This window comes from Xenopus laevis, chromosome 9_10S (genome assembly GCF_017654675.1).
Source record: "Xenopus laevis strain J_2021 chromosome 9_10S, Xenopus_laevis_v10.1, whole genome shotgun sequence".
Taxonomy (NCBI): domain Eukaryota; kingdom Metazoa; phylum Chordata; class Amphibia; order Anura; family Pipidae; genus Xenopus; species Xenopus laevis.
Genome location: NC_054388.1, coordinates 1,037,410 through 1,059,576, shown reverse-complemented (window position 1 = coordinate 1,059,576; position 22,167 = coordinate 1,037,410). Strand labels below are relative to the sequence as shown.

Here is a 22,167-nt window from a genome sequence, read left to right as displayed (position 1 = left end):
TATTCACCAGGTGAATAGGCGCTCGAAGGATTTACATTCGATCGAATGCCTTTTTATTCGATCAAAAACTTGGAAAACAAGTCTATGGGACTTTCCCATAGGCTTTTAAAGCAATTCGGTGGGTTTTAGGTGGCGAAGTAGGCAGTCGAAGTATTTTTAAAAGAGACAGTACTTCGACTATCGAATGGGCGAATAGTCGCAACGTTTTTGCGCTCCATCTAGTACTTCGACTATCGAATGGCGAATAGTCGCAGCGTTTCGATCTATTCGAAAAATTCTACTCAGGCGAATTTAGGCCAATTCAATAGTCGAGAAGCACAAAAAACGACTCGAAATTCGAAGTTTTTTTACTTCGAATCCTTCACTCGAGCTTGTGAATTGGCCCCTTACAGTTACTCAAATTTTCGAAAATAATGTAAAATAATGTCATTGTTGAACAAGCACAGGCTGCAGGCATGGGACATCCCAAGTCTTACTCCTTTAAAGAGACTACGGCGTGCCATAGGGTGGACAGTAGCATTTTTATTAAGAGAAAAAGAGGGATTATAACTCTATATATACATGGCAGGTGGGTTTATATTGGGGGAAGGGCTATTTCATTATTCTTTATTATCCTGGTGAAGGCAGAAGGGAAAGCAACTGCCAGCTGAGCAGGAGCATGTGATCACCATTGGATCCTTGTTAATAATGTATACAACAGGGACAATTATGTTCACTTCTAGTAAAGGGTTTTTCTTTTTCATTGTTCAATGATCTCAGAAATTTAAAATGTTTTCACCGTGTATCTTCATATTCAGTGTATATGTGTACACTTATGTCCCAGCTACACCACATCTGTGCCTTTGTTGGGTTAACTTTAAATCATGAGAGGGTCGCATCATCTCCCCTTTTGGACAGAGTTTTGGACATTCATTTCACCATTATGACATATATTTTAAACAATGCTGGGAATGTATTTGGATTTATAGAGGGTGTTGCCCTGAAATTTCCTTTACAAGTATCACTTCCCGTTTCATGCTTTTTTGTTAGGAGAGCAATTTCGAGTAAATATTGCCATCTCGTTCCTAGAGAAGTCTCTAGGAGCAGGTTAATGCACAGGCTCCCCTAGGCTATAGCACCCAATGAGATCAGGTGCCCATCTAGCTTTTTTTCAATTATTATTTCTATTTTCTTTTAATATGTAGCTTTATTTGGTTCAGTGGGGTGCAACTGCTGGGAGAAGATGGATGCAGTTCCAATGACATTGGTGGCAAATGCTGAACTTGACCCAAGGTAGAGCGCTTAGGTGCATGTGTTCCTGGTTCTTCATGATTCCGGACATAGCTGTAGCCTAGAGGAGACCTGTGTGGATGTAGCCAAGGCCACATGTCATTAATCTGCCAATGGTAGCCACCTCTGCAGTAAATACCCTACATTTATAGTTCCAGGCTACATCTTCAGTACTTCACATTGTAATTTTATAGCACTCCTTATACTGTACCTATAGCAAAGTGTTAGCTGAATTATACAATATGGTTGCCTGGAAGCCCTCTCAAGACATAATAAAGGTTTGTATCCTAATCAGATTTGTTTGCAATGTGTCATACTTTATGGCTGTGTCAAGAGCATGAGTTTAAGTCAAGTGTACTTAAGGAAATGGGCTCATAGCTTGGCAGTGATATGGAACAATAGAGCTTCTGTCTTCATTGGTAACAGAGAAAAGAAGGAAAATTTGGCAAATGGTATTTGAATGCAACATTCAGTTTCTTGTTTTGAATCCTGGTGAAGGTACAGTAGATGGGTATTGTGCTTAGAATGGGAAATATCAGGTGTGATGCTCTGTACAGACTTTGAAAAGACCAATGTCCACATCTACTATGATATATTTCATTACTGGTTCCATTTGGTTGGCCACTTGCTCCAATGGTATCAGTCCAGACAGCATTCACTTTCTCAGCCATCGTGTTGTGTTATTATTCCTTAACAAGATGCTCGGCAAGTGAGGTGATGAGGGTTTTATTGTGAGCCAAGACTAACCTATTATATCACTGTGAGATTTGTCAAGCTGCCTCCTATAGGTGATATTGTGCTGCAGGTTGTGTATCAGCTGCTTCTCACACACATTATTATCCTGTCAAGTTGCCAACATCCACATAAATCATCCACATAAATCATCCACATAAATCATCCACATAAATCATCCACATAAATCATTCTACTGTTGCTGCTGAAATACTGTAACCGAAGCCTCTCTGGGTTCACAGTGATGTTCATGGGTCACACCCAGTAATTATCTAATTGAACAGTTATAAAATGTAATTCCTCTACTTGTAAAACAGCTTTTAAACTGTTTTCTACTCCATTGCTTATGGCTCTGTTCCAGGTTTTCTATACTGGAGGGAAAATATTTATTTGAAATCAAGACCAGGTAGGAGCAATATCTGCCTAGAATGCTCTTGATCAAAGGTATAGAAGACCCTAATATCCAAATCCCTCTTGACTGCCCTGTAGGAATCGGTTCAATTCCTGGAAATGTCTGTAACTTTTTGTAGGGGCCCAGCTGCAGACCTTGAGCCAGTGTCTCTATCATTCTGATTAAACCTGAGCTTCACCGGTATCCATTGCAGGGGGCTCTTGGTTTACTGTGACCAAAACAATCTGTTTGCTGACAATATGGCATGCAGGATAACTTGGTGCCTTAAGTTTCTACTAAAACAGGGGGGTTTTGGGAACACCCCCCTTTTTGCCTTAAAGCTGAACAGCCGGCTTTGAATACACGAGGGGGCACCCCACAGATAGATCACCCTGGAGGAACAGGACATAACTTCATCTAGTGTATCACTCACTTGCAGTGTTGGACTGGGATGCCAGGGGCCCATCAGAAAATCTTAGACCATGGGCCCACTTTTCCAAACTATTATTCCTCCTCTCCTCACTCAAGAAATAGGGAATGGCCATGAAATAGACCAAATGTTTAGAAACAAGAGGGGCCACTGACACCTGGGCCCACCGGGAGTTTTCCTGGTATCCCGGTGGGCCAGTCCCAGTTTTGCAGATCCTATTGCCAAATAAATAGAAACCATTTTTTTGTTCTTTATTTTAGTAGGATCTTCTCTGCTTGATGGGCTTATACACACACACACACACACACACACAGTCTTCATATTGCAACATTGTCCCTCTGTCCCCTGCAGTTAATAAGCTCCTGCATGCCAATAGTCTGCCAATAGGTAGACAACACTGAAACTTCTATCTGTTTTTGCATAAAGACCTTTGATATGAAGGAAGGTTTAGTGAAAGAGTTTCACAGTATAACTATGGGGAACATTTCCACCACCTAATTATAGCACAGAATAAGTATGCACTTTTCAACACGGTTATTGTTTGCCCCTAAATCAGATGATGGAGATGTCTCTGGTTGGCAGGAGATGTCTTAGAAAGTCTTCAGAATTGTGGAAGAGACAACTTTTCCAGCAGATTCTTCCTTTATAGATTATCCACATTTTTGCTGGTAAGATTTGCACTAAATCTGGTCATACATAGGAAACTTTGTTAATGTGGTCAGGTTGGCCAACTTGTAGATCTTTGCTTTTTTTGGTTACAAGTGGGCTAAACTAATCATTCAACTCCAGGACCACTAATAGTATTACATGGGTTTCAGCTGATAGAGAAGTACCAGAACTGAATCTTTCTGTGACCAGCGGCCCCCATGCACTGAAAAATATTTGTACAAAGTACCATGAGCCTTTGGGTTCAAACATACCTTTGTTGTCCAACATTATGGCCATTGTCACACTGGGACACCAGGGGCCCATTCAAAAAACCTTAAACCAGGGGCCCACTCTCAGTATTATTCTTCCTCTCCTCACTCAACCTCCATCCTCATAGTCTCTTTTCTTTACATAGGAATGGCCATGAAATAGGCCAAATGTTTAGCAGCATGAGGGACCATTGACACCTGGGCCCACCGGGAGTTTTCCTTGTCTCCATGTGGGCCAACCAAAGCCGCAGTTGACCCTTCACTATCGTTCAAGCCCCTTACACATTAGAGAATGTCATTGGCACAGTGTAGGTTTGTCACTGCTTGTTGGAAGAATTCCTATGTTTACTATGTACCTTGTACCCCTAGAGCAGAGGTTCCCAACCTTTTTTACCCATGAGCCAAGTTCAAATGTAAAAATAAGTTGGAGAGCAAGATAAGCATACAAAAAGTTCCCAGGGGTGCTAAATAAGGACTGTAACTGGTTTGGACAGGTGCTCTAAAGGAGCTTCTGTTTTGACAGTACACGTGGTTTTATGCAACCAAAACTTACCTCCAAGCCAAAAAGTCAAAAACGAGCACCTGCTTTGAGGCCAAAGCTACAGAAGGTAGGTTTCTTATGTGGTTGTTTGATTTGTGCCTGATCCTTCATTAAACGTTGTAAAGAAAATTCTACATTCATAGGAAAACAATTATTAGGCGGTTATTTGCTTGGAAATGTTTATTGCACGTAGAGCATTTTTCATGCATTTTGTTTAAGAGCAAGTCTCTGCAGATATGTTTACATTCTTGTTTAGCCAAGAAAACAAACTTTGAGTCATTTATTTTCATGCATATTTCATTTTAAATTTATCAGTATTTAGTCATTCCATAGTCACAGCCCCCATCATACTTTCAGCTGATTTCTTATAGAATGATGCCAAGGTACAATTCAGTTCTGTTTTTGACCCGAAGACACTTCTTCTTTCACAACGGTGGTGATTTTGGTAGTGGTTGTGGTGCTACTGGCATCTACAGGACAGAGGGAAATAGTCAGTTGCAATAGAATAACTCTTGAGGGTGTTTTAACCAGCTCATAATTGTGAACATTATTAAAGGGTTGGGACCTGTTATCAAGAATCCTGGGGTTTTCTGAGAACTTTCTGTAATTTGGATCACTACTAGAATATCATCTAAACATGAAATAATAATAATTAATTCTATCTTAGTTGGAATCAAGTACAAGGCACTGTTTTATTATTACAGAGAAATAATAATAATAATATTAATTATTTAATTAAAATGGAGCCTAGGGGAGATGGCCTTCCCATAACTCAGAGCTTTCTGGGTAACTGGTTTTCCAGATAATGGATTTTATACCTGTACTGGGTAAATTGGCTGATAGGAGTGGAATAATAATAATAAGGTTTAATAACATTAGTGCTGAATAGATTGATGGATTAGTATATACTTACCACCAACACCACCCTTTTTTGAGTCACCAATGCTGCAAATAAAAATAGTTCTGTTTAATATCATTTTTAAGTACAATTAATTACTTTTCAAAGTATTATAAAGTTTTTCCTATGTTTAGCTGCAAATTAGTTTGCTGTTTTCAAACAATTTAGCAAAAATGTTCAGTTTCGGGTGCGATTCCTTTGCTAGATTGGCAATGGGCAGTTTCCATGGTGCATTAGTAGAGACGCACCATATCCAGAGACAGTCACCTGAATTGCTGGCCCTCAAGCAGCTTGTGATAAGTTGAAATCTCTGCTTCCAGATGAGATTTAATGGCTAAAAGAGATTTATGCTCTTGATTCTGATGTTCCAGTTCATATCGGAGATCGTACAGCTGAGCCTCAATGCCACCAATTATGGACTGGATATGGCTGAGCTGAGTAGCGTAGCGTCCCTCGGTGTCTCCAACAGCCGCTTCTAGTGCAGCTTTCTGTGAAAATAAAATAAAGTACAAGGATTGTTGGGTAGATGAAGGACTTCAGACATATTTCTAAACCCAGATTCCAAGAGTTATCGGTCATCTACTGGTTTCTGCTTGTACATATAGGATCTTGTCATCAAGAGGATATTTGATATAGTGATATATTGCAGAAGAATATTGAGAGAAAAGTATCTCATGTTCTCTTATGATATGTGTGAATGATGGGCTTTGATTCTTAGGAGCTAGGTCACCCCCATCTGAAACAATGCTTGAAATGCATTCACCTCCAAATTAGGAGGTAGGTTTTGAAGGATCATTGTTAGTAAAGTTTGGTGCTAGTTTCATAATTTACCTTACAGATAAAGGACAACCAATCACAGCAATTGTTCCAGAGGAAAAGGGGAGGGGGGGCTAATTAGGGTCTCTAGGAAAGTCTTTAGGTTTTGGTATCTGAAATAGTTAAACTGACAAGGGATGCCATATGTGATTTCAGTGGTTTTCCATGGATCCTATATTTTTACATAATACCTGCCATAGAGAAGCCTACAATGTTATGTTTGTAACACCATTGTCAAACTTATAGGTGACTAAGGTCCAATTTAAGCAAAATTTTTAAAAAGATAGTTGAAGATAACAAAAGACTGTGAAATATAATGTAGTGACTGAAACCCCCAGTAAGTGAACATGATCATGTTTGAAGTTCTCAGCAGACTCACCTTAGTATACTGGGACTGCAGTTCAGCCTCCAGTCCCTGAACACTACGCCGTAAATCTGTGATTTCTGTATTAGTGGTCTGAACCTGTTCTGTGCCGGACACCACTTCCTTCTGCAAAGCTTCGCTCTGGAACCAGAAGCTTTCAATATAATTACCCATAGACTTGTAACCAGCAATACAGTGAGCAGAATATCTATTCTTAATAGATACTGTACCTGAGACAAATACCAAACTTCTAAATCCCGTTGGTTTTTAGCAACTAAATACTCATAATGCTCCCTCATGTCACCCAGAACCTTAATCAGGTCATTTGCTGGCGCTGCATCCATTTCCACATTTACACTTCCTGTCATCTGTTGACCCATCGTGCTCATTTCCTGTTGAGTTAAACAAAAATCCAAAAATCACGTTTCTAATGGTTAAAGCATTATCATGCTCCATAAATATCAATTATCTATCACCCCTTGACCATTGCACCTCACCTCTTCATGGTTTTTCTTCATATATGTAAGCTCTTCTTTAAGGTTCTCAATCTGTAATTCCAGATCAGTCCTAGAAAGGGTCATCTCATCCAAGTGCTTGCGCAGGCCATTAATATCCCCTTCTACGCTCAAGCGCATTAAATGTTCATTCTCATACCTGGCAAAACAGTGAGTGTGTATTTGTGAGTGTGTGTGAATAAAATAGCTCTTTTTGTAAACTTTTTGTATGGAATTTTCAGATGTGTGAGTTGAAGGCGCATGGCACACCTACGCTGCCCCCATCCTGGCCTCCTGGAAACCCTCTTACCTTTACAGAAGCCCAGGTCTTTCAAATGAATGAGCAAGGAGTAGTCAGCTTCTTCCCACCCCCCAAATTAACAACATTCCTGTTTAAAACTAGAAGTCCAACTCTTAAAGTTGAATGGACTCCATGTGAGCTTTCACCATCCTTGCAAAGTGCAGCCTACTGTAATGTTCTCACCTAGCTTTGTGGCTGAAACTATATTTCTGTATGAACTTACTTGAGTTTAAAGTCTTCAGCTGCCAGTCTTGCATTATCAGCCTCAAGAAAGATGCGATTTTTGTCAATAAATGCCTCATGGATCTGCAATGCAAACAGAAAATCAATTATTTAGTCAGTATAATAGTGACATATAGACTAATATGACTTAGATGGTGTCTATGCATTGTTAAACCTAGTGAAATGTGTGGCATAATTGCATCATTTCCCTAGAACTGGTTGTCTATGGAAATAACCCAATACTGTAAATTAAGTTCTTGTGTTGTTTGTCATCTATTTATTGTTGGATGTGGCACATTATACAAAATTTTGTGGTCAGTTCTTGGTCCAGCAAAAAGTATTTTCAAATTAGTAAAGAGAAATGTAAGGGAGAATGTTGTTAAATCATCAGAGTATATAGACAATATGTCTCTGCTTCCTGAACCTCCATAAAACTGGCACAGAATCAACAGGAAGAATTTTTGGATAGTTAGTATTATAATGTTATTAATACCAGGAACAAATTATCCTTTTAAAAAACACCAATCTACCCTCAAACCCTCCAGAATCATTTTACTCATTATAGGGGAATACATATGCCAGCATACTTTTAGGGTATCTCTCAGTACAGACTATGATAAAATGTTGGGTGGTCTCTCAGATTGATGTTTCCACATACAGTACTGGACTTCCATACTTTCACTATGAGCAGTTATGTTCTATATAGCTGTAAAGGTTGTGCCTGCTATTTCAATTGATACTGCCTTGATGTATAAGAAAAAGTAACAAAAAGATACACAAATATGAAATAGAACTATTAGAGGTACCCTCTTTGTCATACCTTCTGACGTAGCTCATCAATTGTTGAATAGTATGGTGAGTAATTCTGCTCATGCACAGTAACTGACCCCTGCTTCTCATGCCACCCAAAGATCTTCTTCTCAAGGTCAGCATTGGATTCTTCAAGGCATCTGACCTTGTCTAAGTAATTGGATAAGCGATCATTCAAATTCTGCATGGTGGACTTTTCATTCCCAGACAGCAAGCCATCTGCATTGGTGGAAGCAAAGGTTGTGCTGAAGCTGGAAGCTCCAGTGCCACCAAAGGATGTTGTGTCTCCAAATCCAGATCCTAAGGCTGAAGAGGTCAACCTAACTGTGCTTTTGGAAATCCCTGACCCACCATAACCACCTTGGAGACCTGATGGGACTCCATAGACACCAGTAGATAATCTAGAGGAAATATTACTGCCCACCCTAGAAGAGCTGAAGCTCATGATGAGATTAAGAGAGAAGCAAAAGCACTTTAGAAAACTCTACTGAGCTTGCTGTTGGATTGTCTGTGCCCTACGATGAATGAAGCTCCCTTTATTCTGTTAACAACTGGGGTTGTCATGACAAAGTTTTTTTGTTATCTAATGTCCCTCCTACTTGGATACATGCCAATTTGTAGCTTTATTAAACTTTACTTAATATGGATGCTTCTGTGACAGATGTGTATCAAGGTTTCTTTCTCTTGGATTCTCAAAAAGCCTCCTTCAGATTATTCAGTTCTCTCCTTTAGGCTATGATTGCAATGCAGGGGTCAACTTTCAGTTATTGGCGCATTGTCAGTTTATACAAACACACACACACACGTCCTTGTTTGCAGAAAGACAAATAGTACAAAATACAAGGGTTACGTTGTTAAGGTCAACTTCAAGATTGATGACCAAGCACAAAAGCAAATAATCAGGTGTATTGTGTAGTTTCATTCTCCTGTGTTTATGCCAAAAGCCCATGGATGAGCTTCACATCTTCGTTAATTTACAGTAGAAACAGGTTCTTAAAAATACAACGATGAACTTTTGACTCTGAAAAGGATTTAGATTGGGTGAATCAGGGTTTAAAGAGGAAAAAAAAAGAAGCCACAACCAAAGTGAACATGCACAAAATACAATATTTTCAAGCAATTTTTTTATATTTTGGAAGCATTAAGGTGCCCTTTACATACAATATTCACACATAGCTTGTTTACACAATAACTTCCTAAGGGAACATGGTATTAATTGTGAATTGTGAGACTGTGACATGGCCATTTATAAAAGAACATCATCATTGTTGCTGTTGAGAGTGAAGATCAACTACTCTGCATAAGGTTTTTAGAGAAAATCAGAATACTTAAAATTCTATTTGTTACTATTACATGTTTGAGAAGCTAAGGATATTGATCAAACTGCACAACAAAGTTATTCCCAGTATGATCCTGTTTTTCGCTAGGAACTCTGTGTAAATATATATATATATATATGAATAGTATCATTTATGTCAGTCAATGCATGTGAGATCTAATGATCTGTCATCACTTTATATGTGAGGTATGGTCTGTTGGACTTTTCTCCTGTACTCAATGATCTCAGAGAAAACATAGATCTGAAGATGATGTCCTCTGGTGCATCTTACACATGGAAGGTTTACATTCTATGGGTTGGAGGCCATGAGAAAGCCAAGAGTGAGCGAGCCCAGTATATATACTGTATATGTCCAGCAATGTCTCAGTCTTCAATACAGACCCCTTTATACAGCCACGTGAATCACATAACTTGGGATTTTCATCCAGCCGTCCCAGTGAGAATCCTAAATAATACTAAGACTAAACCTGGACATACATGACCATGCCAAAGACACTCTTAAGCAAGGTGAAATTCATCATGTTACCCTACGCAGATTTATTTAGAGGTTAAATCATTTGCCCTTGGCTTGGTTAATTGGAGAAGACGTGTAATAACATCTTGTCCAGGCTCTTGTAATAAAAGGGGCATATCAATGTCAGTTTGTTGATTAAAAAAGATATCTGCTCACTCGCTGCCTCATAAATACCCAATGAACAAAGGGACAGGCCCGGACAGCTCCAAGAGGAGTAGAAAATTCCTGAAGAAATGTCTTTCAGGAATGCTTAATTCATTCTTCTCCTATTTCACTGTAGGGACCTGACAATCATTGCCAGTGGCATAACATATTAGACTAGGCAACCCATGGCTATAGCAAAAATGAGAATATCATTTATATGATTAACTGTTGAGATGTGTAATATAACATTTTATCTAAAGTGATACCTTACACTGACTGACTACAGGCTACATTCTCTAGTGAGACACAATCTCTAACCTCAAACTTTACCCCTGCTATTGACTCCTGTGCACTGTACACTATGTTTTGTGCCTATAGAAGTCATGCAAAAGTGTAGGTTGTGTTAAATACACTCATGCCACTTAAAGAAGCAGATGCAACTTTTTTTGCTCCTATAATTCAACCATTGCTTGTGGCTATAAATGGTTGCCACAAGGAATGATGAGGCCAATACACCCACATGACCATATCCTATCAACCCAAACTCACCTTTTGTGGGTAGCTCCACCCATTACTTGCCAATCATTACCTGCTTTAACCTGTACGCCCTAGATGACCATAACAGTAGGAAGAGGAGCTGCAGAGATGTGGCTCCTTTTCACTTCATTTCTCCCAACCATTAGGACCTGTAATCCTCCATCTAGAAGGGTCAGAAGAATATACCCAGATTGCAAGGCACTATGGTTGAAATTAGGCAAATTACCCAAAGAAATCCGGACATGCTACCTACCAGTCACTGGTGAAGTTAAGCCCTCACCTCTAGTAGGTGCTATGGACTTTACAGGTATTTTGTCATACCTGATTAGTTAGAATTCAGCCCCACAGGGGTACCTATTTCATATATTCATCCAATTGCCCCACCAGTCAGTTAAACAGATACTTGTTCAATTTGGAACTGGATTTGGGTGGACAATTTGGATCAGACCAAACAGGGTAGGCCTTTTTGGTCAATAGCTTGCCCATGAACCTGTTTGTACATTTATGACTTTTTTTAATAATCTTTATCAATTCGAAGGTGGAGTTTTATGGTGCACAACAAGAAAAGCAACATTTTTGCATCAGATCGGAAAAAGTGAAATATGCAGTCAATTATTGGACTTTCTGTAAATATTTGCACAACATGTTGGTGCACTAAATCCTTTTAAAACATGGCTTGTTTATCTTTGTGATGAAAGACAGAAGGACAAAAGTTCCCTGCTGACTTTAAAATGAGTGTGTGTGACAGTGAAGAGTAGGCCTTCAGTGTGGAGTGACCACTGCTCATGGATTTTATTGAGCCGAATAGAAAACAAGCTATAGCACAGGTGTAAGCTCTTTACATCCCAGGAATTCTTGTTATTGGCCACACAAGTTTGCACAGAACAACAGTCTGGTTCCACTACCAAAATGGCAGGATTATGCTGATGTTACAACAGGACACTGCTGTCCTTTGTTGCTACAACTTTTATTTGCTTAAGTAGCTTGAAAGCATCTTTCCTATTCTACTTACCCCAGGATATCAGAGATGCAATGCAGAGTCACAATACTCCTACTTCTAGGTAGGTTCTACAGCAGTGATCCCCAACCAGTAGCTCGTGAGCAACATGTTGCTCTCCAACCCATTGGATGTTGCTCCCAGTGGCCTCAAAGCAGGTGATTATTTTTGAATGCCAGCCTTGGAGGCAAGTTTTGGTAGTATAAAAACCAGGTGTACTGCCCAACAGAGTCTCAATGTAGGTTGACAATCCACATAGGGGCTACCAAATGGCCAATCACAGCACTTCTTTGGCACCCCAAGAACATTTTTCATGCTAGTGTTGCTCCCCAACTACTTTTACTTCTGAATGTTGCTCACAGGTTCAAAAGGTTGGGGATCCCTGTTCTACAGTATGTGCTGGTTATGGTGGATACTAACTTTGTTAGCATATTCCACTCAGCTCTCCATTTTCCCATAAACAGTCCTGACCTGTGGATTTACACAGGGTTGGAGCTGACCGGAAAGTGGAGTTTAGCTCAGTGATTGTTAATTGGAGGCACAGGATTCTACTGGCAGCCAGTTGCTGGACATAAGAGGACATGGTCTGAGTGATGTAGGACATAACCAAACATTTTGGTATGCTTCCAGGTAAAAGACTGGATGGTTGAGCAACATGAGAAATATTAGCATGGGACTTTCTGAGAAATATAAACCCAAGTATGGTCAACCACAGAGAGTCATGCCTTAAGAGTAGAAGACCAAGAGGATGTGTTGTAGTTTAGTGCCAAACAGGTTAAGCAGTAACCAGGAGGGATAAAATAATCATTGGCAATCTACTGCAAAAATATTTCAGAAAAAGCTATGGCAATCTGTTAAAAAATGTAAATGTAGCCATGTTTGAACTTATATTTTACTTATATAGTACTTATATTTTAAGAATACTGTAAGTAGTTGGAAGGATCATTCACTTCGTTGGAAACAGAAGAGGTGACTCAAAGTTACAGAGGTAGTAATACATGTACAGGGATATCTTCTTTACAATACCAGTGTAATACTACTATTAGAGATAAGAAATCAAGGTAAACAGCCATAAAGCACCATTTGGATGGTCATAAAGGGCCATTAAGCACTTACGTATCCTTGGAAAATGGTACTTTACGGGATAAATAATAATGCAATATATCTGTATAGGTTATAACCACACTCCAGTAGTTTTTTTTTTTTGCCTATGGAAAACTATTACCATCCATTGTCCGCTGGCCATGCCCCTAGTGATAGTAGGTCACATCCACTGGGCCACTAGACTAGTAGTTCCCAGGCTATGGTATTGGCTTCCTCTAAGATGGATCAAGATATCTGTATGTGTCCAACACATGGTGGTAGAAAATGTATGGTGAAGGTTCCTGCAAGTTTGTAACTGTACCTACCACCTATTTCCTAAAATATAACCTTTCAGTCCTTGTGTCAGCCAATAAGATAAGCTCAATCTGCACCTCCATTTGTGTGGCCAAATAGTGCACATTCAGATAACAAAAAGGAAAATACTAGCAGATTAAAGTATTAGTTCCTGATGACAGAAGTGTTTTAAACAAGTTCTTGTAGTTTACCCATCCAGGTCAGAGTGTTTGGATTGTATCTGTGTGATTTCAGAATGACTCAATAGGCCAGATCAGTGGTTCAGCTTCTGCCTGAGGCAAGATTTTCTTAAACCACATTGAAGCTTAGGGAGATTTTGATAAATGAGTACGCCAAGTTTCACTGCACTTAATGCATATGATACGGATGCCAATAACCACAATTTACTAATACACTGCTCCTACTGTCAGTAGACCCCCACTTTCACCCAACTTCTGTTATGAATGTTGCATGTATTGATGCAGGTTGAGCCCTGGAGGTAGCCCCGGGGGTTCCCACAGCAGCCCGTGTCCACTGGATGCAGCAAACTTGCACCTAAAAATTGGGCACACTTTATTTTGATGCTGAGTGCCGGACATGACACCAACCAAACGCTGAAAAGAATATTCAGCACAGTTAAGTCCGTGGTGCATATCAATCCCCCTTCATGCCCGATAAATATTCAGAAACACCCACATATTAGTCCGTAAACCCTTATGCCTATATAAATATATATAAATAAGATAAAGATGACCATTGTTGGTAGCCCTAGGTGAGGAATGTAGGGAAATAGCTGTATTATGGCTGAAGTGTTGACAGCAGTATCAACATCTGCCTGGGGGAGTCCAATAATAGCAGTTGATAAACGGATACTTTATTGTTGGTCAAATAATTTGCAGAAGACCCTAATAATAACATTGATGTGTTTGTCAAAGGAGGTTACTGAACTCTTGAAGTTCTTCTGCATGAAGTGAAGCTCTGCTCTTTGCATTCACTGCTCCTAATCCTCTTTGGTATCTTTCCATCTCTCGGGCACAAAGGCAGGGTGAAGGGACGTTAATACCCCCACAATGAATGCTCCTTTTCTTATTGTGAGCCTAATCCTCCTGTTTATTTATAACTGAAATATTTCATGTTATCAGAGTGTCAAGATTGTAATTCTCTTTCAGTGTAGAATAACACACGTTAATTGAGCTGTCAGGCACTTTAAGTTTGGGGGAGGCCTGCAGCCAATAGGGAGTTAGTGTTGTGAGGCCAATCAGGGACAATCCCTCCCATACTCATGTTGATTGGCTAATGGGCGACACGAGTGTATATAAAAAGGCAAATGCCAGAGCAACAACTGTCAGAACTCCCTGTGTTGTCCAACTGAGGGGAGGTCTAATTTGGAGGAGCTCATCCGCCCTAAATGTACATACTTTGTTTTAACTGTTTTTGGAGTGAATACACTTTTGGAGACATAAGTTTAAGGCAGAGCTTATGAGGACAATTGGCCACCTGGGGTTGGGCATGAGTTGGTCATGTTGCTTAAGGCAAACTCATAACAGGTAAGTGGCAAGTTGGTGCCTGACAGTTCAGCGTGTTCATCTTAGTAAACTAATTGGAATAACGTTTCTGTGGCCTTTTTTACCTCTAATAATAGTCATGTTTTTTATGTTCAATGGTGTATTATATTTGGATCATGTAAGCTGCAGCCTGCCTTCCCCAAGTGTTATTATCAAATTAACTTCAAGGCCTAGTTTTAATTGTTGCACCCCATTGAAACTACAGCAAAATAATGGCATTAAATGGGTAGGGAGCAAGTCATCCCAGAGAAACCCATTGCCATTATTGCATGCAGCCAAGAGCTTATGCACCAGTTATGAAGAGTTACTATAATACCCAACAAGTCAACTGGAACCTGTATCTTCTCAAGGTACTTATTGCTCTATTGGTGTCTATGTGGATATCAACTGACTCAGTTGACTCAACCTTGACTAAAACACAAAGCCATATCTCCAGTATATATCATGGTGCCTGGGGGTTAATGTTGCTTTGTCCCATGAGACATTTTAATCCCTAGATCTTAAAGCTACATGAGTACTTAGTGGTTGCTATGTTTGTCAGTACTTCAGAAGGAAACTTAGAGCCACTGGACCACTTCTTCTGCATGTGAGATTGAACGCCTTTTATGTTGATGTGCTTGATCAAGCTCCTGGTGGCCTCACACAACAGTCTAGTCTATCCATTTAAAGGTCTAGTAATACTTATATATGATTGGGGACTTAGTGTGGGTTTATTATATTGACTAAGGTCTTGGTTTAGATGGAACTGTCCATTTCATAATAACATCCCCCCCCCTTTATTCAAATACTGTGATTAATGTTGGACGACAATTTGGCACCCAGGTAATTTCTCTTTTCTTTATATATCTTAATGAAGTGAAATACAGCTACAATAAAGAATTACAAGAAACAAGCTGTTTTTTAATGCTTGGCCCAAAAACCATTTATTAAGACAGTTGAAGCTTGTAAACAAGTGAGGTTATGCAAGTGAATTTCTAAAGCATCATCATTTTTGTGGCAGTGGGAAAAGTAATGGATCTGTGTGTGATGGACTCCCCATAAGCGTTTTCAATGCAATTAGTGAAGGTGGACTTGATTGCAGGCTGTCTCAGGTCCCCACGTGGCCTCACTTTCCTAAGATTTTAGCTAAAGAGAAAGAAATACATGAGATGTATGTGGATTACAGAGTTCGTTGTCAGCCATTGTCTGAAACAGATGCCAGAGATGCCTAGATAGGATTTGCTATAGGTCAGAGATGTTGGCTCCAGGCAAGCTGCAAAGCATGTTTTACTTGGATAAACCACAAGCATTTATGGAATATCTGCATGCAGTGGGTAAGAACCAAATGTATTTTTAGGACATAGGTTATGCATGTAATGTTTTACATTTTTGATCTCTATAACACATTGTAAGAAACATTCAATTGTATGTGATGCACTTGGTGGCCAAGAGTGACCTTATGAAGTAATGTTCTTACATTCCTGAGCTGCTGAAAAGCATCTCTTACAGTCTCTTATGAATCTTAAATTCTACTGATCAGAATTTGGAAGAAATCAAGAGAAGCATCCCACAAATTAACAGAACGTTCACTTGGATTCCTCTGTGAGTTCATGAACCAAGCATGTTCATTCATTTGTAGCTGAGAATTCAAATGACACTTATTTATAAATGTTTTTACCCCTGTTGAAGGTCCCTTTAATGATGTTTTGCCAAAAAAGCACAATAAATGAGAGCAGTTGTTCCTATAAAACTGTAGCACATCCTAGTAACTTATCGTAGCAATGTACCGTGGATGAGAAAGCGCTCCTCTCGCATTAGCAAATGTATTCATGCACAAACCAGCAAGAAGCAACTGGGCCATAGCAAACACCTACTGCCATATTATTAGATAGGATGCCAGCTAAAAGAGAGCTCACAATATGAACTTACCATCTTTATGTGTTCCTCCACCAATTCTGAGGGACAAAGAGATCACAGCAAAATGACATCATTTTACTAAAAGTCATAAATACTATACCCAAATTTGTCTCTAGATAATTTGTTTTTGAGCATGGGATAGATATATAATCTGTCCATGAAGAATGATTAATTATAACAATCCTTCCTCACACTAACTCGATCATTTTATTCATTGCCATAAGGCTTTTAGAGTTGCCCATTATGGCCCATCGCAACTTTACTTTTATTGCTCACTATGACAGCCTGGCAGTTGATTGCGTGACACTTACTGTGTATCATGCACTTCTAGTAGCTGACGATAGGTGCTGATCTCTTTCTCCAGACGGGTCTTGATGTCCATGAGCATCTTGTATTCGTGGTTCTGCCGCTCCATGTCACTTCGCAGGTCTACAAGCTGTGCTTCTAGGTTACTGATCATACTCTGTATTTGCCCTAGCTGGGCTCCATAACGGGCTTCTGTTTCCGCCAGTGTGTTTTCAAGGGCTGCTTTCTGTAATCAAAGATGGAGGATCTCAATCAATGCAATGCAACTGAACTGTGGGCCAAACAAAGGAATACCAGACAAGGGCCCACACAATATATGAAAGTCTTTCTATTGTTAGGCTCATTCAGATTAACAACCAGAACAAATGGAAAAACAGGATGGGAAGTCTCCGCCAATGCCCCATACTCTAGTACAGTGATCCCCAACCAGTAGCCCATGAGTAACATGTTACTCCCCAACCCCTTGGATGTTGCTCCCAGTGGCCTCAAAGCAGGTAATTTTTTTTTAATTCCAGACTTGGAGGCAAGTTTTGGTTGCATAAAAACCCAAGTATACTGCCAAAGAGAGCCTCCTGTTGGCTGCCAGTCCAGATAGGGGCTACCAAATATCCAATCAAAGCCCTTATTTGGCACCCCAGGAAGTTTTTGCATGCCTGTGTTGCTCCCCAACTCTTTATTTTTGAATGTGGCTCACAGGTAAAAAAGGTTGGGGCCCCCCTGCTCTAGTAGATAAGGTGAATTTGAAGGTTAAATTACCAAACCAAAGTACAGAGAAGAACCAACCATGACAAGCATATACTAACCATGCTGTACTGTGACTGCAGTTCTATTTCCAGCCCTTGGATTGTGCGTCTCAGGTCTGTGATCTCCGTTTTGCTGGTCTGAATCTGTTCTGTATGAGTTGCCACTTCTTTGTTTAACTCTTCCGACTGAAAAAGAAGGGAAAGTTCATTTATAATATCGAATCATTGCGGCTCAGCCTTTCAAAGTTTCAAACAATTTTTGAATGGGTGATTTTATGTTGCTAAATGACAACAGAATAAGAAGTCCATCCATTTCGATTTGGTGTCATAGGGTTGCCCTGATGGTGCTTTGGCACAGAATAAGTTTTAAATAGGAGTCTTTAACTTATAAATATCCATACAGATATCCAGCAATCACATTACCTGACTGAAGAACCACTCCTCTGCGTCTCTGCGGTTCTTTTCAGCCATGAGCTCATACTGTGCCCTCATTTCTGTCAATTTCTTGGAAATATCCACCGACGGTGCCGCATCCACTTCAACGCTGACTTGCCCACCAACTTGTCCACGCAATGCGTTCATTTCCTACATAGGGTAAACAAGCCATTTCATGTTATTTGTATCTCTATATCACAGTTGTCAAGTCTAGAACTTTTTATTTAAGGGAAGCACAGCTCTGACTTGGAGTCATTTTGTAATTTCTGCAAAGTGTCATTCCCTTGGTAGCTGTTTAGTATAGTTACTGTCTCTGTTACCTCTTCATGATTCTTCTTCAGGTAAGCCAGCTCTTCCTTCAAGTTTTCAATCTGGTGTTCCAGGTCAGTTCTGCACAAGGTCAGCTCATCCAAGACCTTGCGTAGGCCATTGATGTCACATTCCACACTCTGTCTCAGGGCCAACTCATTCTCATACCTTGAAGAAGCAGATCAAAGTAGTCAGTTACAGTATACTGCAATACCCTTGAGCTATACTGCTTTGTTTTCATGAAAAATAATAAAGCAATGTTTGATTTCTATTCACTGAATATGAGTAGAACCTTTTGTCTTCAGGAACTGAAACCATAACTGTTGACTGTTCACTGCCCTGGGCACACATTATTCAGAGGAAACAGAGGACACTCTGTTCTTTTAGCCGACACCGCTAGGGATTTGATGTTGGAGTTGGACAAGTACCAGCACAGTGTAATGGACAATGGGATCTACACAGCACCTGTGAAATCTCTTCTACACACAATAATGCTCTGCAGCAGTTTTATCTAGACAGAAAGATCTGAACCAAGAGTTACTTTCAGTAATGAAACTAGCTCATGCATGAGGACTGGTGACTGGAACGCATTGACCTTACTGAATTACAACTATTCATTTGTTTGTCTTGACCAACTCCCCCATTCATAATGATACAGTATCACAGTTTATCACACAGATGCACAGTCCAAAGGGTCGCAAGATTGCTCTACTTCAACAACAGACAGAAAGACGCCTGTTGGCCTTCAAGTTTTATACTTATAGTGTTTTCTTTGATCCTTTCTCACCACAACAAATAAGAAGACTTTAACTCACTTGGTTCTGAAGTCATCTGCAGCCAGCCTGGCATTATCAATTTGCAGTACAATCTTGGAATTGTCAACGGTGGCATCAAGGATCTATGAGCAAACAATTAGATAGCTGCACATTACAAGGCATGAAGAGTATTTGACCGACTCCATATTGATTATGCCCTACAGTTTATTCCTGACTTTTTCCAAATAAGCATGGTTACAGGCTGCTAGGATTTGGTAATAGTAGTGTTGCCCCGGATTTCCTTGGGTGCACACACTGCAGTACCTGACCACCAAGGGCCCACTTTAAAGACCATTAGATGTAAACCATGCTAAAAGGTATTGGTGTGACACGCCTCTGTGGTGAAAATAATGGTGACCGATGGCAGTTGTCCTACTAATTGGCCCACCAGGAGACTTCCCGGTACTGTTGCACGACATTCCAACTCTAGTCTGCAGAAAAACATGGAGCTTTCTGGCCACTCCTCAATGATACCGGATAATACATTCAACATTGTTTAGGCAGTGCTTGAGGAAGATATGTATTCCCTATGATATAATGGTGCCATTACAAAATGCCATCTGTTCCAACATATAACATAACATGTAATTGTTTTTCTTAAAATGTATGCTTTAAAATGGATTAGTCGGTTACAACCTGATACATTTGTTACGTCACACCCTACTGTGCATGGTCTTCTTAAAGTTTTACTCAAGTTACAGAACTGTTATAATTAGATTTGCTAGTTTCTAGCCTCTCAACATTTCAGATTTCACAAGGCCATGAACAGATTTGCCCAACCGCACCCATTTCCACCCAGAGGCCCCTCTGCTCAGCCCTAAGCACCCACCTACTTCCGTGTTGCCCCTTTTGGGGTCTGTGATTCAGGACGTTCTCGCCTAAACTTGGAACTTAAGGGGGCATAATGTCCGTAACTAGTGTACCAGACAGTTTAGTTGCACCTGCATGTGGGCAATAAAAGGAAGCAAGGTGGTCTTTCTTGGCCATTAATGCACCCTCTGTTCTCCATTAATATTAGTAAGACATCTGTTGAGCTGACTCATGTTTAAAAGGACATAAGGCAGCCTGGCTATCTATAAAGTCTATTAACAAATGTATATAAAAATCTATACTTTACCGACAAACAAAAGTATTGTATATTTTAAAGTTCATATAGTTTTTATAATAATGATTACAGAGTATAATTCATGTAGTTGTGACATCAAGGTGACTACACTAATATAACATTAATCAATGTCCTCAAACAGATCCAACCAGTGGTTATTATCACTTACTAACAGAAGAACTATAAACTGCAGAGAAAGACAACAGGTGCAACACTTATCTACATTTCCCAGCATTCCCAACACCAGTTTAGCAAGAAGCTGAATAGTGGGAAGAGCAGCTACAGAGGGGCAGATGAACTATCCCTGCACTGTTGATTCAACAGGAATAGGTTATCTGCTCATTAGCTGCTGGCCTGTTGCTAAACCACAGCTCCCAGCATCCTGTGCTATTCTAAACCACAGCTCCCAGCATCCCTTGCTGTTCTAAACCACAACTCCCAGCATCCCTTGCTGTTCTAAACCACAACTCCCAGCATCCCTTGCTGTTCTCAACCACAACTCCCAGCATCCCTTGCTGTTCTCAACCACAACTCCCAGCATCCCTTGCTGTTCTCAACCACAGCTCCCAGCATCCCTTGCTGTTCTCAACCACAGCTCCCAGCATCCCTTGCTGTTCTCAACCACAACTCCCAGCATCCCTTGCTGTTCTCAACCACAACTCCCAGCATCCCTTGCTGTTCTCAACCACAACTCCCAGCATCCCTTGCTGTTCTAAACCACAGCTCCCAGCATCCTGTGCTGTTCTAAGCCACAGCTCCCAGCATCCCTTGCTGTTATAAACCACAACTCCCAGCATCCCATGCTGTTCAGGAAAAGCTAGTGAGCCACAATCTGTTTTTTTTCCTGCACGGCTTGAATGCCCAGTGTACAGAGCTAATCTGACAAATAAAACACACAGATGTTTAGCACTTCTTATTATTATGCCTGTAATTAAGGAAACCATTAATGAGCCTTCTAATTGCAACAGGTGCACACTCACCTTGCCTCTGAGCTCCTCAATGATTGTAAAATATTTGCTGTAGTCACGGGAAGGGCTGGGTCCCTGCTTTTCATACCACTCCCGGATCTTCAGCTCCAAGCCTGAATTGGCGGTCTCCAGAGTGTGCACCTTATCCAGGTATGATGCCAGTCGGTCATTCAGATTCTGCATGGTCGCCTTCTCATTGCCAGACAGCAGGCCATCCCCTGATACACTGACACTGAGCCTACCACCATATCCAGAACCAACACCACTGCTAAACCCACCACCATAGCTACCACCTCCATAGTTACCACCGCCATAGCTACCACCTCCATAGCTACCACCTCCATAGCTACCACCTCCATAGTTACCACCTCCATAGTTACCACCAGCAAGGCTCCCACCTATGCCAGAAGAAACCAATCTGGCAGAAGAAACAGAAATGCCCTGGCCCCCATAGCCACCATGGACACTTGGGGCTTTGTAGAACGTTCTGCTAGCTCCAACAGGGGCACTCAAGCCTCTATAAGAGCCGGAGGAGCTTGTCTGGCGAATGCTGTAGGAGGTCATGGCAGCTGTGTCAGGCTTAGAGTTGCAGATCACAGGAGTGTAACTGTTCCCTCTGTTCCAGCCTCCTTTTATTCCTGGCTCACTGGGTGGTGCACAAAGCTCTTTGGAATGTACCGGTTCCTCAAACTGATGCCAAGAAACGGCTGATACTTCTCATTGGCCGTCAGTGTAAACTTTTTTTTTTTCTGGTAACTGCCCTTGAAATCACATTTGGACACAAAGCAAACAGGCTGCATTTTTTTCCCAAAAGTTGAGACAATAGAGCTGATTGAAGGGAGGGAGTCCCAGGTGGAGCAGAAGGGGAGGCGGGGGAGCAAGAAAAGATGGGACAAAGAAAAAAGATCTGAGTGATTAGGTACTGAGAGATT

At 40.6% G+C, this 22,167-nt stretch overlaps 2 protein-coding genes across 3 annotated transcripts; both read right to left on the bottom strand.

The window, feature by feature from the left end:
• Positions 1-4,445: 4,445 nt before the first annotated feature.
• krt15.1.S (keratin 15, gene 1 S homeolog) lies at positions 4,446-8,682 on the bottom strand. Its single transcript, NM_001092796.1, is given in 8 exon segments — positions 4,446-4,750; positions 5,194-5,225; positions 5,446-5,666; positions 6,374-6,499; positions 6,589-6,750; positions 6,856-7,012; positions 7,377-7,459; positions 8,196-8,682. Coding segments are annotated over 8 exon segments (1,296 nt in total). The 5' UTR covers positions 8,631-8,682; the 3' UTR covers positions 4,446-4,670.
• Positions 8,683-15,552: 6,870 nt separating this feature from the next.
• Positions 15,553-21,856, bottom strand: krt19.S (keratin 19 S homeolog). 2 transcript variants are annotated; one of them, NM_001096855.1, is given in 8 exon segments: positions 15,555-15,783; positions 16,567-16,592; positions 16,866-17,086; positions 17,664-17,789; positions 18,027-18,188; positions 18,359-18,515; positions 19,163-19,245; positions 21,248-21,825. In NM_001096855.1, coding segments are annotated over 8 exon segments (1,347 nt in total). In that variant the 5' UTR covers positions 21,800-21,825; the 3' UTR covers positions 15,555-15,763.
• Between the last annotated feature and the right edge of the window lie 311 nt (positions 21,857-22,167).

Coding starts and splice junctions, on each gene's coding strand:
- krt19.S (XM_018237641.2), bottom strand. CDS start 21,799: ATGACCTCCTACAGCATTCGCCAGACAAGCTCCTCCGGCTCTTATAGA. Junction 18,189..18,358: donor TGAAGAAGAATCATGAAGAG/GTAACAGAGACA, acceptor TACCCTATGTAG/GAAATGAACGCATTGCGTGG. Junction 17,087..17,663: donor TGCAGTCACAGTACAGCATG/GTTAGTATATGC, acceptor CTTTGATTACAG/AAAGCAGCCCTTGAAAACAC.